General features: G+C 40.4%; 1 protein-coding gene across 2 annotated transcripts; it reads right to left on the reverse strand.

Moving 5' to 3' along the window:
* Positions 1-25: 25 nt before the first annotated feature.
* Positions 26-16,064, reverse strand: pdcd6 (programmed cell death 6). 2 transcript variants are annotated; one of them, XM_028004606.1, is made up of 6 exons: positions 15,825-16,064; positions 10,635-10,696; positions 3,517-3,561; positions 1,965-2,135; positions 1,256-1,365; positions 26-867 (listed from the first exon to the last, which is right to left on the reverse strand). In XM_028004606.1, the coding sequence occupies exons 1-6, from the start codon at positions 15,905-15,907 to the stop codon at positions 769-771; spliced, it is 570 nt and encodes a 189-aa protein (XP_027860407.1). In that variant the 5' UTR covers positions 15,908-16,064; the 3' UTR covers positions 26-768. The 2 variants fall into 2 exon arrangements, with proteins under 2 accessions (XP_027860407.1, XP_027860408.1); XM_028004607.1 differs by having other exon boundaries at positions 1,977-2,135; positions 15,825-16,057.
* Positions 16,065-16,688: the final 624 nt, after the last annotated feature.

Raw genomic sequence — 16,688 nt, forward strand, 5'->3', positions numbered from 1 at the left:
AGAGTGCATATTCAACATTGGAGGGCCTTTTTTAATAAAAGATTTCTTTTAATATTTGTGTTTTTTTTTAATTACACATTTTAAGGCATCATGCACAGAAAAAAAAAGCCAAACTAAAGATATAATTATGCTCACCCTCTACCAAAAATCATGTTCTAGCGTTAAATATTTGCTGTTAAAAATATGTTCATACAAATATGGCATGTAAGCTGGCATGTCAGTGAACCTCAAAGCAGAACGTCACCTGCTTTCACAGTTTTTGTAAACATGGCTTTGAGCAAAGAGGGCAGAGGACAAGTCAAAAGAAAGGGACAGCATGCTTCAACATGGGGCTTAATTTCCCTGAAAAGCATGCAAATTATATTTACAATGTATTATTTTACTCAACAGAAACATCTTTCTTCAATCGCTTAAGTTTAAGACATTAAAAATGTGTCGACATTAACAGACAGACTAACAGACAGATAAGACAGATGTGTACATAATTGTCCCAAACCCACGGTCCCCAGCATGGACCTGTTCGGATTTTGTCACCAAACAAAACACTACAAGATTCTTTTTTTTTTTCTTACCATATCTCAAGCACTTTTTTTTTTTTTTTTCTAACTTTAAGATTATAGCTTCTCATCTCCAAATCAGGCTTAGACTAGGTTTTAAAAAAAAAAAACATTTAAATGTTGTAGTGTCCACCCAGGCAGACATCCAGAGGGTGCCGGGAGTTTTGGCACAGTTGTGTCCAGTTGTGCTCTTCTGCGGCCTTCATCTGCGTTATACGACATTAAAGACCATGGAAAGATACTGTTCGTAGGAAACGTGGATCCAGCCGTCCTGGTCTGTGTCGTATCGCCTGAAAACGTCAGTCAACCTCTGCGGAGACGACAAAACAGCCATGATAAGCGAGCTCAAACGATGGGCTACAACAACATCTTCACACATGCCACACAAAATCACCACAAACCACAAAAACTGGAACTGTAAACTTCTAGAGAGGCATATTATTAATTTATGTGCTGGATATTTCAGACCATTTAATGACTGTTGTGTGACTGTTTAAAAACAGTAAAAATTAAAATTGTTCCTTGTGTAAAACAGTTTTTCTAGTAGCTTTCAGCTTTCAGACCACAACATTTGTTAATCTTGCCTCTAATTTACTAGCTTCTATGATTACAATGTGTAAAAAAAAAAGTTATACAACAGGAAAATATTTGTTATGAGGCAGCATCACAATCATTTGCTTCAATTGTTTATCTGTTACCTGTAATACAATGCAACACTGGATGAAGTCATCAAAGGCCACCTGTCCCTTCCTCTGCCGGTCAAACTTCTCTATCAGAGTGCCGTAGAACTGGTCTGATAGACGATAGCCTGCAACGCAACAGTAATAATGTTTCATAGGCAGTCTCCATTTGTTTTTTAACAGTTTAAAAAAAACTGTTAAGACAAACAGTTGGAGAGCCACTGGATTTCCACTGGCTATCCAGTGTATTTCATTAAAAAAAAGATCTTTTATTTTTATTTTTTTACTTTAGGCAAGTTTTAGATGTAAGGTAATCAAACGTTACATCAAACAGACAAGATGAACTAGGGAAAATTTACAGTGAATTATCTGGAGCATTTTAACAGGACTGCGTTAAAGCAGACCGACAGGTTTTGGTAGCGACTGATAAAGGTTAAGACACAAACATCTTATATTGCCAATCAAACTACATACAGAAAACAAGTAAAAGGGTTTTCTGTTTTTAAATCTGCCTCTAATACTTAAGAGGAAGATAAATGTTTAACTTAAATGAATGATTAACAGAAAAGGTGGGAAGTAAAGAACAACCCAGACAAGTGGCAAGTGTAAACTGAGGTTAAACTCTGTACCATTCTCCTGGCATGCCGCTGCCTGTACACCAGGACAGAGCGCCCAGCAGTTGCAGCCCTCCACCAAGGACAACAAATTTGAACTACTAAAAGCATACTTTGCTGCTCACCGAATCCGGTCAGTGCCTGCTTGAGCTCGTTCCTGTCGATGAAGCCCGAGTTGTCCCTGTCGTAGGTCCTGAAGATGTTCTGCCAGTCTGTGATGTACTTCCACACGCCGGCGAACTCGTTGAAGTTGACGCCGCCTTTGTTTTCCCTGTCAAACATGGCTGAGAGGAGGGAAGCAGAAACAGCTCAGACTTCTGGTATTCCTCATGCTTGAGGTTTTCATATTTTGCCACACTACAATCTACAAACCTTAAAAGAAGTTTGTGACAGAACAACACAAACTAGCGCACGATTGCAACAGAGGAAGGAAGCATCATTCATAATGAGAATGGAGGGTCACTCACGCAAAAATGTTAGTAGTAACTGACTTGCACAAGCTCACTGTGTCCCATGCATCGCCGCCGACTTGCAGATTTTGATTTTGGCCTACACTGATTTTTTTTTATGTCTGAGAAGTTGCTAAATATAGTGACAAAGTTGCTAAGTTGGCGACAGTGGGGTAACCAGGCGGGTCTTTCAGTCAGCCCTCTCTCACAACAGAGCAAAAGGGAACAATGGCTTATTTTCAAAACTTTGTGGAAGTATCGACGATTATCGATCGGCCATCTGATTTATCAGTGCACCTCTAATTTTAGATATATCCCTGCTGAGATGCGGCTGATCTAAGTAATTGTACAAGCTCCTCAACATGCCATCGACTTCTTGTGTAAACTGTTAAGGACCCATTCTGAATAATTCTCTCCATGCCAAAGAGTATTTGCTTCTTTGTTTTGGTCTGTCACAAAAGAAAATCCCCCCAAAAATTACATAAATGGTTGTGTTATGTGATAAAATATGAAAAAGTTCAAATGCTGTGAATACTTTGAATTGAGAGACAGTGGTGCATCTCTACAGATTAACAGGAGGGTTTAATAGTGTGTTTTAGAACTCCTGCTACATAAGTTACAAAGAAATAAAACAGCTCCAAGCACCACTACTCCCATTTCCTCACTCTCATGCGGATCAATCCAATTACGGCCCAACAAAGGGAGCGTTATCGCATGATGTGCTTCTCGCTGCAAGACCATAAAACAATGGATTTACTGCGCTCGGTACAAACGGGAGGAGAGAGAATTATAGCGATTTACTCTTAAAGCTACAACACATCAAGAGATGAAAAAGTTCAATTAAAAAATAAAAAAGTCGTTTTCTTTTGCATCTGTGCCAAAGTAGAATCAAGGCTGCGACTACACTGCAGAGCTAAAAAGTTTGCAACCCGAGCCTCCAAACTCTGACGAATCGATAAGTGGAGTCTGAGCCAGCGTTCCTGTTCTGCTGCAGATGCTGCTTTCAGCTCCATCTTATTGTCAGCTGCGGTTTTCCCACTGGAGCGCCACAAAAGATAAGTCTGTCTGTGTCCTCGCGACTTAATGCCTTAATCTGGTCATTGTGGCGCGGCGGGGACAGAAAAACAACTCAAACATGTCTCAGCAGGAAAAAAAATTTTAAAAGAAGAGGCCACTGTGTAAAACGCGGGGCGTGTCGCCGTTAGCAGTTACTTACAGATGATGGAGCGGACCGTCACCGGGTTGAAGGGAGTCCATGTTCCTGGGAATCGAAAAGCAGCATGTTAATAATCATAGGAAAGGAACAAAACAAAATAAGGAAGAATGTTAATGTGACGCAGAAAAGCTGAAGCAGATGACGCAATTTAAGATTATCTCCAGAAATATTTACTCCTCTTATCGCTGCTCTCAAAACAAATCACAACTTTGCCACCATATTCCAGCCTTTCTTCTTTTAGGCATGTCATTGTCTTATGAAAAGATACTATCAGGATGGTTGCCTGGCTGGTGCAAAGCGTGGGCTAATTTATGACGTTCCTTATCAATTTCACATGTTTTTTTTGAATAAACAATCTATTTGTCCATATTTGAATCACAATACAGTATATTAATGACAGACAGCCTGAGGGAATTAAAAGGAAAACTGTACAGAAGTACTTTAAAAGTCCATTCTTATTCTGGCCAGCAGGGGGAGACGAAAATATACTTAAATAAAATCTGAAAGAGTCATGTCTTTCAAATCTGTAATTACTTACAAGATAAGTAAATACTTTCTGCTTATATATATATATGTATATATATATATATATATATATATATACATATATGTACTGTATATATATATATATATATAAATAAAGATAAGCCTAATTTTGGAATTAAAGTTAATATAATATGTGTGAAAAGAATAAGTTAAAAGCTGTTGTCTAGAAAATCCAAATAGTTTTGTAAATTTTCTGTCATTCTTTTTAAGTTAGAAAAATAGAAAGAAGAAAAGATTTGTGCATTGAAATTGTTGCTTTTATGCAGAGACGGAAACTGGAAATTCTCCTTTAATTCCATGATCCGCTAGCACTTAGTGGGTTTTTTTATATCTAAAAATTAAAATAGATGTGAATCAGTCTTCCGTCCTCTTTACCAAAAAAAAAAAAAAAAGAGCAGAAGCAAGTCAGGAAAAACCGCCTCTGCACATCTCTGATTTTAGCTTCCTCTGCCACTTCCTCCTCTTGCTTTGGCAAGTATTTTTTCAGTAAAGCAGTGAAGAGTTGTGCATCAAACAATAACCGAACCGCTAACACCAATACAGTCCTGACAGAAGCAGAAAAGTGAAGCGTTCATCAAATGACCGCAACTAATAGTTTGTCGTAAGTTGTGTTTAAAGGAGAAACAAATTAAGAGAAAACCCTGAGATGGGTGGCACTTTAAAGCCACACACACCAAACCAGTTCTTTCTTTCTCTAGAGGTCCATCTTCAATCACAGAAAATAAAACCGTCAACTCTCAAGTCCCTGCAACTTGTACGGGGGTCTAAATGTTTGCCGAGTCACCAAGTCTCTTTGTCGCAGGGCAGCAGTTCAATAGCAGAAATAAAGAAGTAGAAGGATAAGAAGATAAGCTTCTCCAAAAAAAAAAAAAAAGGGAAAGCAAGACTTATTATTAGGTATTGTTACAGTAGCTGGGAGCGCTTCATTTCATTTTGCTGACCTAAGAGTGCAACTTAAAATTTTACCCGCAAACCCTAAAAGTGCATGGAAAGAAAGAAAATGCTGCTCCTGCTTTCTGCACTGAGCAAGTCTGCAGCAAGAGATAAGAGCCACTCATTTAAATAAAAAGCAGAGATGCACTGAACATTCACCTTGATCTGATCCGAGGTTGAAATAAATGAAAGGACTGAAGAAAAGCTTCATGTACTCCAGGAAACAGGTCATTTCTTCTCTCTTCGTTTGCTTTGTTTTATTGATGAGGAGAGGGGCTGTTCTGGGATCAGAACTGAGGCTCAAACTGGGTCTTGGGCCAGAATCGAGATGTTTCTTTTTTCATCTGTGGGAACGCTGATCATGGCTTATTGTGTTTCACTCTAGTTTTATTTAACCATAGGAATATCCTTTTTTCTCTCTGCCTGTTTGGAAGACATCAAACCTCAACAGCGCTCATGAGCAGTGAAGTCTGTAAATCTTGATTAAAACGGAAAGTTAGCTCTGTTTTATAGGCCGTGCTAGCAGTTTTACACTGCAGTTAGAGCGGTTCGCTTCAAAGGCCCGGAAATTCATTTCCAGCGACGTGCGGGTCCGTTCGGCCGCATGAAACAAGAGAGGAAACAGGAGGAACAAATCACTTTTTAAACACCTGCCTTTGCTGACGGTGGGGCGTTGACTAAACTAGAAACTGCTACACCGACTTCCCTGACAACATTTCTCAAGTCTGTGGCATTCACAGAGAGGAATCTTTCCTCATTCCTCTTTGCACAATCTCTAGGTCATCCAAAGTCCTTTTTCTTTTTTATCTTTTTCTCTTCAGGTCACCCAACAAGCTTTGGGGATTGAAAGAAATTTCATTTTACTGCCGGAAAGAACAACTCCTGTAATCGCTCACTCTGCTGGTTCTTCTGATTAAATGTGTTTTTTGTAGAACTCTGACTTAATTACTGCTCTGAGTGTGTTATTTCAGCAAATGACCTTTTTATACTCCATTTAAGGATTAATTGATTACTAAGTTAGTTGACGATTATTTTAATAATCGATCAATCGTGATTAGTTTGTTTCAGGCCCAGTTCATTTGTTTCTTGATTTGGCAACAATTAAGAAGAACCGATTGCAGTTTTCTGGTAAATCGCCAATTACGGATCGATAAAAAGCCTGACCTGGCGGTTCCGAATTGGCTGATATCAAAAGAAGTTTACATTTCCTTCTGCCATAAAAAGGTGACATTTTATCTCAAACCAGCCCATTCCTTCTGTATGCATGCCTTAATCTGAGATCCGTTCCTCATTATTATATTTTGTTTCTATTTTAAGGGACAGATAAAAGAGGGACGTCAATCTTGTTCCAGTGACAGAGCCATCAAAAAATGTCCAAAGGCAGAGCCCCGAACAAGCCTGTGACCTTTCCAGCTACACAGATTCTTCAGCTCACAAAGCCGAGCACCCAAACGTTTCACAGCGGGAGCAAGCTGTGAGGTCACCGATGTATGCTGGATAGACTGCGGCTGTCCAGAGAGGAAGCGCGGGGGGGCAGTCCAGTTTCAGTGTGCGTCTCTCTCTCTCTCTCTCTCTGTAACGGGAAGCCGGGACAATCCACCCTCTGTCCCGTCCACACACTGTGCTCTCTGACCCGCCAACCCAACAGCGAGCAGTGAGGTGGAGAAGGAACGTAGGAGGTGAAGAAAGAGGCAGCCTGGTGGAAAAACAGAGCGCTCCGACCGCAGTGTGTACACAAACACATAACGGCCCCGTCGGAGCTCACTGAGACGCTTGTGCTTGCGCGCTTTGCATAAGCAGCCACACATCGATATACACTTTCCCAAACAGATCTTAAATGTTCAATATTAGAACTCACAAAGTAGTCTCAGAACACGCAGGAACCACGTCCTGTCAGACCGGCACAGACGTGTGACTGAGGGGCAAAAAAGACACAAGTCAGGCTTCAAATAAAGACAGATAAACAAAAACCTTTAACAAATCAGCCTGCTGAGCAAAATTAATACTGCTAAGTAACTGTTAAATGAAGAGTGCTCCTTACAGAGTTTTCTTAAGCGCACATTAATAATGAAATAGTCACTGCTTAACCTCCAAAAGGATTACGAGTGTCCGAGATACAATTTGTTCACTTCCAATATGATAAAGATATTGTAGCTTTGACTATTGGCCAATACCAATATTGGCCAATAGTGGCACTACTCAAACAAAGACCAATAGTCAAAAGCAATAAGCTTGAGAACAACTCATCCATTTATTATTAACCAGTAGGTTTGCATTCAAGCACTGCTGAACAGAAATGCAGATAAAACCAGATTGCTTTCATCAGCATGTTTATGTTGAAGATTTTTGATGCAGGCCAATATAATCCAACACTTGCTTTCTTGTCTGATATTGAACCAATTTCCAATATCAATATCAGAACAAGACACTCTAAAAAAGCAAAAAAGCAAATTGAGCACTTAAGCTAGCTGTTGCTCCACATGAAAAACATCAACAGGAGCAAAATCAAAGGGGTTATAAGGGCTGTGGATGTGTAAAACAGATACTACACTGTCTGTTCAAAGAGGTAAGCTGGTCACAATAACAATGTTAATCCAGTCTATTATAGTGATGGAATGTAGAGTTTTATACAAACCATTGACTTTATTAACTTTAATGATGTATTTCATAGCAACTCTATAAGTTTGAAATTACTCAGATCTGAACCTTTTTCCTAAGCTTCTATCTGATGGATCAGTTAAGGAAAATTTCCTCCCAAAATGCAATCCGTGCCTCCATTCCAGCATCCACCATTGTGCCAGTACATTATTTACTTGTTGGATAGCAAAGATTTATTTATTTATGACTTTCTTTGTATCTCTAAACAGTAAGTTGCTGGAGGGAAAGTTGGGACCAGTAAAAATACATCAAAACATCCCCAAACTGCACGACGTCGCTCTCTTTTTCACTAAGGCTTAAGGGCTCACACGCAATTGTTCAACTCTTGGCTACCGCCCTGTTACCTGTACGCTCGACTGATTCTAAAGCTCGGAAGCGGGCAAGCGGCACTGCATGGTGTCTGGATGTTTAACAACAAGTCGGTTCCTTCTGAATCCGAGTCACGCTACGGCAGTAACGGTCAACAGCTGTGGCTTTCTGGTTTGTGACAGTCATGATTGCAGGACACCCGCGACAACCCTGGTGCCTCATGTCGTCAGCTAAAGAAATGACAGAGTCCAACTCTATCCGGCTCTCCTATTCTTCTGTCAAACTGACTCAAAAGCCCATCAGATCTTACAAACTGCTGCTACTGTACGAGCGCAAATGTGAAGACTGCTGAATAAGCTTCTCAAGCTGTGCCGCTCGGCCAGCTCTGCCCGTCAGCAGTTTTACCACACTGCTGTTTCTACAGAGTTAAAGTAAAGAGGACAGTAAATCTGATTGCATTTCTGCTCTCTGCTGCGCAAAGGCAAGTCAGCAGGGAGATAATAAAAACAAAATTGCATAACATATATATTTTAATGCGACAATTGCAGATTCGATATGTAGGCCATTCTGTCACAACCTGGACTGAGAAAGGGAAGAGAGGAGGTAGAGCACAGAGAGATGCTACTTATTAGCAGGCGTGTAGTTAATACAAACAAAGAAACAAACTAACTTTAGGAGAATTACTAAGCTAATGTGGTTCATAACACACATTCGACCTCGAAAGGAACAGAGGAAGGATCTCTACTGATTGGAACAGGAAGAACAGACTGACTGATTTCACATAAAGCAATTTTAGAAAAAGAGAAATTCTACAAAGTTTAATTGGTACCTAAAAGCTGTTGAACAGCTTTTACAGAGCCACAACAAACGGCCCTGCCCTTTCAGTGTTGGTGGCTTAAGCGAGCGCTCTGCGGGACGGGATACAGCGCCGCGTGTGTTCGGCTTCGTTGGCTCCGTTTCATGTCACAATGAAGGTAATGAACTGGCAGAGGAGTCTGGGCCGGGAAGCCTGCCGCTCACTCTGCAAGGTGCACGCTCGGTACTCACAGCGCTGACACGCACACAGACAGTGACGAGGAAAAATAAACAACCTGAACCTTGGCAAAAAGAAAACACAAATATCTTCTTGATAAATAGCCTGTGCATTCATGCACAAACGCACAATGTAAACACTAATCAGTATGCTGAGCAAGAGCCACTGCGCAGTCTGATAAAACGCTCTTTCACTGGACTCGAGACTTTTTTTTTTTCCTCCTTTGAAGAAAAAATAAATAAAGGGGTGTTGGGCTCTTAAAGCTTTTTGTCCCCAAAGGGAACGTGTTCAACAATCTTTCAAAATACAGATATAAACTTCTTAAGAAACAAAAGTACTGGTGTAACAAAGTAAGGCGCTTCTGGACAAATGATGCCCTAAAGTTTGCCGCATTTCCGTCCTGCAATCTCATTCAAACCAAGTTCAAGAGGAGGTGTAAAGCAGTGATGTGTGGTATGAAAACAGGCAGTTTTCCAGTACGCACTGGTCAAGCCTCTTGTCTCAGACGAAGCGCAACAAAGTCAGTTTATTTGCCAACAAGATTTGTCCGTCATTCAACTTTGCTTCTAAGAAAGGAGGAGCCATGTGATACTTAAAATCTAAAGTCCTAAAGAGTGACTGACCCTCCATCATCAGCTGCTCTGACCACCTCACTGATTTCTTCCATCCTCTTTTAAACAGGAGACGTGTTACACCGCTACCCTTTAAGCACCGCAGCCTTAAAGGTTATATATTTAAAATACAACGCACATTTGACAGAGAAGATACTGAGTTCATTTTAAAGACTATACAAGCTTCCTGTCTCTGTTGATTTTTTTTTTTTTGTCGAACTAATCCATCATATAACGTAAACAAGTGTAGATTTGAAGAGCTATTTCTGGCACACCTAGTTATGCGTTTACTCTGATTATACTTTTGTGCATTTACTCGGATTATTTGATAGTTATTTTAAGATTAACCATTTGATTTTGATGACTCAGCACATTACAACGAGACAAAAAACATGAAACGATAGAAAAAAATTTGAAAGATTTTATCTCCACTATTGATCAAAAATATTTAACCGTTAAGAGGATGGAAAGTAAAAAAAATATATATTTAGTGTAAAGGGTACAAAAAAATGGAGGAAAGTTGGGGGAAAAGGGAAACCCAAATCAACAAAATGGGGATATCAGTCATGAGAATATCTATTTTATCAACACAAGCAGATATAACAATCATATGTTGGACTGCCAATGGCTTGGGAATTAAGGAAGATCATAAAATTGGGAAACACACATTTGGTTTGCTGTTAATGATCATAAAAAATACTCATGCTTCTGACTTCATATTCCACTGTAAAAGGTTTTAGTGGCCACTACCTAATCTGTTTTGTTCTAAGTTTTATTTCCAGAGTTTCTGATATTTCAAGGACTCTGAGAACAATTGAAGTGTTTCCTTTCAAGCAACACTTGGAAGCTTTCATCCCCTTGTCTTCTATACAGGGATAAAAATAAATCAACACCTCCAACCCAGGGATAAAAATACCATTCCCGTTCCGTTCTTGTCCTTACGGCTCGTCAGGCGCTTCATGTAAACAGCGGCAGAGATTTAAGGAACAAAACTGGGAGTGGCACATCGGCAGCATATCAATACGTACCATTGGACAGGGCCTGCTGAAGCTCAGAGTCTGAGATCACTCCACTCCGGTCTTTGTCAACCCTTGAAAGGAAAGGGGGGAAAAAAATCCACAGATTAGCCCCATTTACTTTACCCTCTTCACACCCACAGACACTAGAAGACACAATAGCAGCTGACATCGGCACCCGCCTGTGGAAATCTGATCACACTAAGCGTGTGCCAGTGTTTCAGAAGCCTGCAGGAGTGAATGGACTTCTGTGATCGGGACAAACAAGAAAGCTTGTCAGGGCGAGACTGGAGAGACTGGCTTCCAGTAAACTTAGAAAGCAAAGTGGGAAAGAATGCTGACTTGCTTCGCTGCAGACGGATGACGTCTATCGGCAGAGTCAGCTTTCAAAAATCTCAGAGTTAGGATGATTTCCTATGTAATAACAAAATCAAAAGTGAATGCAGACAGAAGAATGCATATATGAACTTTTATTAAAAGTGAGTTTTTTTAAGGTTTTCTTCACATTTTTTGTCAAGTTCTCAGTCTATTTTTGTCACTGTATAAAAAAATAAATACAATTTGTAGTATGGATTTATAGTAGACATTTATAAAGTTGTAAATGGGCTGGACTTATGAGTGATTGTCAAGTCATACTCAAAGTACACTCAATTTGCGCGCACTTAGATCAACTCAGTCAGATGGCAATCTGGAATGTAACCTACAGCTATTTGAATGGATGGATGGAAGAACAAATCACTTAGACTCAAAATCTGAACTTGTTAATCTGTCACAAGAAGTGCAAAAACCAAATTAAAAGAAATACATTGGCATTTTGTCAGTGTCCCTTTGAATTATTGAAGTGAAACATGCTCCTTTACTTCCATAGTATATTATCCAATGAATGGCATAATGGAGCTGTCAATTAGTTCAATAACCAGAAAGACTAGGTGAAACAAACACAACCACTTTAGCAACATGGAAGAATGCGGTTAGCTTAGCAGCTCAGGAGAAAAGCTAGTGGCAGACTAAACAAACCCTTACATTTAGAGCTTTATATGCCTTGCCACATAAATATGGTGATGATGTCAAACATTGGTAGACCTAAGGTTATGGTGCAGAAACATATAGAATAGAATAGAAGTACTTTATTCATCCCAGCGGGGAAATTACTTCGCAGTTACAGCATAGAGACAAGACACAATAACAACTACCACTGAGTAGTAGTTGTAGATAAAATAAAATATAAAATGCTATATATTGTAAAAATATAAAATGCTGTTAATATAAAAAGCAACTTAAGAGCAGTCCTTGCAAAGATTCAAAAAATGCAGATATGTATATGTAAATATATGTATAGCAAGTGTGCCACAGTGCAGTTGTGCAAAATTGGACTGATTAGTGCAGAACAATGATTTAGCTTTTATTGTACAGTGAGATGGCATGTGGCAGGAAGGATTTCCTGTATCTGTCCCTACGACAGCGGAGCTGGAGCAGCCTATGTGAGAAGGTGCTCCGCTGTCTGTCCACTATGTGGTGGAGAGGATGCTGTTTATTGTCCATAATAGACAGAACCTTCTTCAGTGTCCTCCTCTCCACCACAGTTTCCAGGGACTCCAGCCTTAGTCCCAGTACAGAGCCAGCTTTCCTGATGATTTTGTCCAGTCTATTAGAGTCGCTGGCTCTGATGCTGTAAGCTATAGATAGAATGCAATATGATGTCTACGCCCCCCCAATGTTTCTAAGTTCCAAGTAAAGAGACTCTTACTCAACAGGTTTTTCAGCATTATTTAAGACAGGTATTGCCATAGAGGAGCCACAGCTCGAAGCACAAGTTTACAGAGTTTGTTGGCATTGGAGATACAGTAGATGTATACTTTACACTTACTGCTGAAGAACAGAAATCACAGGCAGAAAAACGGTAAAAATCACATCAGGAACATTGTTGCTTTCTTAGAAGACACCACAGAGGCTTAAGAAGCCGCTACTTAATATTTTTGATTCGGGACTCTTCCACGGAGACTCAGAGTCATGAGAACGGATAATGACACACACCATGGCCTGACGCTTTTAATCGAGTTTAGTCAAACATCCAGTGACTAAGTCGTTCCTTAGCAACCTGGACCTGTTGACGCAGCGCTCCCTCAGCAAACATACCAGCAGAGAGGAGCAGCTAGGGGGAGAAGACGGGAAAACCCTTCAGTACTCACACACTCGCGCACTCTCACAGGACCGGCCCACCGCCGACTGCTTGGGCTGAGGTTTCTGCTCCCAGCTGCGGTATATAAGATTTCTGAAGCCTACGTGGTCTTCTTTTACACGTATACGTTTGTGTGCAGTTCCGACCGCTTGAATTAGGAAAACAAACACAAACCTGCTCCGTCAGCTTGGTGGAATCAGAATAAAAAAATAAAAAAAACATCTCTGCACGTCAAGAGTAAATGAAAGTTTTGTCACAGCAAAGGTAAAGATCGGTTGGGTCGGCGCCAGCAGAGGAGCCGCCCATCCTGAATACTGACCTACTCAAAGAAGCGTGTGTGTGTGTGTTTGTGTGTCACGTTCAGTGTGTCTCTCCCCCCTCCACCTCCCCATCTCGGCAGCTCATTCTGCCTCAGGCAAAGTGACCTCGCAAGTCAGGGAAGGAGTGAATTGAAAAGCATCATTAAATCTCCCTCTTCCCCCGCAGAACAGGCACCATCTGGAGTTTCCATCCCCACTGCTGTCAAGCGTAAAACCTGAGTCTAACAAACCAAACCGGGACGACACAAAAACACACGAAACGGAGTCAGTGAAGACTGCTCCGATTTTTCCCCCTGTTTCACTTTTTCCTATTATGCAACATGTCTGAGGAGCAACGCCCTTTCTGCTTTCCACACGAAAACGCCGAAGAAAGAATGAGAGCAAGAGGGAGAAAGAGAGAGAAAGGTGAAGTCACTGGTGGGGAAAAGAAGATCCCAAACTTCCCAACTTCTACTGGGCTAACAAGAACACTTTCTTCTGGTTCTTAGACAATAAGTAGCCACTGTACATGATCAGCATTCTTATTCCTGCACAGCAACAAATCGGTGTTGCTGAAAGACGACTTGGAAACATTTTTGCCATTCCGTCATCACAGCAGAAAAAAATAGAAATATGACTCACACAGTATTACTTCATGGAGCAACATGCATTAAAGAGACTTGTATGAAGCTCAAAATCATAAACAGAAGTTCTAGATATTGCTATAACATATAATATTAAACATGTTACGTACTCTATGTTACCATTACTATTAGAAATAGACGTCTCCCCTGATGGTTGATGATGAGCTCTAGTGCCATGGATGAAATATGAATGTATCTCGTGTCACCGCCATGATTTCTAATGACTTATCGCAATGACAAACTTATTCACGTGTTATTTTGATTGCATTTCTTCTTTACTGGAAACACCGCAGTTGAAAAACTGTGGTTTTCCCAACAGCAACAGAACACGGAAAAAGCTTTGCGCACATTTGTAATGGAAACGCAGCTACTGACTGGCCGAAACCCTGCCTTTTGCGTCTTACAGCCAGCTGCCCAGCAGTGCGCAGCAACAGGTGGGTGAGAGGCAGAATGGAAATTCCCGACCAGAAATATTTTCAGATGAATTTAGAGCTGACTTATTTAAAGTCATCTAAACAGTTTGAGTAGAAATGTGGAAAAACTTTAGGCTTTTAAATCCTTAACATACCTCGATAGTGGTACCCAATCCATGTCCAGTCATGACACCCAATAGAAAACTCTCATGGCTCAACGCCATGACTCTGATCACATGACAGGGAATTCCAGCTCAGCCAGATATTGACCTGCAGATGAGGCTGAGTATGTGGGAGACGGGACTGTATGACTGTCACATGGTTTGTGTTTGGTATTTACTCTCATTATGCCTTTATATATATATATATATATATATATATATATATATATATATATAATTAAGTCATCTTTAGAAGTCATGTTTCTATGACAGCAAACCTAAAAAAACAGGGTTTTGGACCAAAATTCAATAGTCCTCAATGAAAGTTCAGAATTCCAAAGTTCTACATCTATTTGTAGACGTTTTTAAAGAGTAAATACAAAGTTTTACCCAGAATACTTGGCAGATGTTTCTGCAGAGGTCAGGAATTTGAATCTGAAGCCTGAATAAATACAAACCGTAAGAAAATTGTGGGGTGGATGGATTATTTACTCAATAAGTTTGGGGAAAATAACGTATCCTATTCTGGAAAACACTACGTTCACGCTGCAGACTTTATTTTCCTTCTTTTTTTTTATATAGGTCTATAAAAATGACCTATAGGTTCAAGAAGCAGCAGATAAGCAACGTCCAGGAGGAACCTATGCATACCTCACACTGCATTATTCTGAAGTTCTGCTCCCCACATGAATAATTTGCAAGGGCTGGTTCAAACCCCCAACCACCCCAAAAAAATGCCTGCAGCATTTCAGTAGTGTTGAAAGCAAATCCTCTGCAGTATTACATAACTTCAATTATTACCAGGGGCCAAACCAAATCAACATGTCCCTGATTGCCTGTTACTATGACTGCCACAGCTGCTGACACACATTTCAGCCTCATGACCATCAAGAGCCTCGTCAGCAGCCTCTCTCTAATGTTCTCATTCATACACCACATGTAACGCATGGATTTTCACTGGCCTTTTTGGAATTAATAATGATTTATTTGTTTCAATAGTATTTATCAGGTGTGTTAGTATGAATAAAGTTGCAGGTAAGAACCGGGGGGAGAGAGTGGGGGAGATGCCTTCAAGGACTCCTGGAGGTCCTTCAAGCCCTGGTTTTAGAACTCCTTCTGTTGAAACCAGCTGATTGTTAGTTTGGTATTAAACTGTTGTGGCACTTAAAACCTTCTGTGCTGTGATCAGCTGAGTGACGAGTCACAGCCACAGGCTATGCAGCTCACGAAAAGGCACACTGCCGTAGTATTTCCTCCGCTGGGTCACGAATTTCCCCGAGGACCTTTACTATGAACCAAAAAGCAGCAGAAACGACCGGAGGAAAAAAAAAAAAGACAAAACAAAAAAAAACGCACTGTCACTGAAATAATTTGGCGGAACCACCACCCAGTCCGCCTCTCTTCCTCTTCCCGCCTCTTACGACAGCAGCGAGAGCTCACTGCGGAGCGGAGCGAGAGAGAGAGGGAGGCAGGCGGCGGAACCGAGCCGTGTCTCCCCGCACTCACCTCTGGAAGATATTCCACAGGAAGCTCTGGTCTGGAGGCGCGTTGATTTGCGGGGGGGCTCTGTAGGGGCTGTGATACGCCATCTTAACAAGAAAGCTCTGTCACAACAACAACAACCCAAAAAAACTACAAACCACAGCAGGCCGAGTACAGACTGTGCGCTTCCCTCTGCTGTAGTTTCGCTTCTTCTCAGCAGCTTCAATCAGACTTCAGCAGCAGAGCTCAAAGTGGCTGCCCACTCCCGCACAGGGGCGTGGCCAATCATTCACCGCTGCCCCATACGGGGTGACGTCACACCGCCCTTCCCTTTCAACTTCAAAATAGCAGCCATAAAAGCTGTGAACCAATATTTCCATTTTGAATAAAGTTAATAAAGGATATTGTGAAACACTTAAAGTAGAGGCGTGTGATGCGTGCTACATATTTTGGCATCAATCTAATACTAGGTAAAAAAAAAAAAAAAAAATAAGGCCAATATTATTAACAATGAAGCTGATACCGATACTTTTTATTTATTATTTAGATCTGACATCAAAGCAAACTTCTGACTTTCAGGTGTTTTTGCGGGGTTTTCCTTTTAATTGTTTGTGTTAAATGTGCCTACAAAATGCTTTAATAATATATTAACATGATAAACAGAAACAATAGAACAACAAAACAATTTTCTTCCTAAAAAAAAAAAGTGCAAAAAAATTATAATTTGAGAGCAAATCAAAACAAAATTCATGATATAATATTTGACTCAATTTGTTGTTTTTTTTTACAGAATTGTAAATGATTGGATTTTATTTAATTTACCATACAAATCTATTTCTGGAAAATATTTAGTCCTGTTTGTCTTATAACGTTTGTTATGTATTGGGA

This window comes from Xiphophorus couchianus, chromosome 21 (genome assembly GCF_001444195.1).
Source record: "Xiphophorus couchianus chromosome 21, X_couchianus-1.0, whole genome shotgun sequence".
Lineage (NCBI taxonomy): Eukaryota > Metazoa > Chordata > Actinopteri > Cyprinodontiformes > Poeciliidae > Xiphophorus > Xiphophorus couchianus.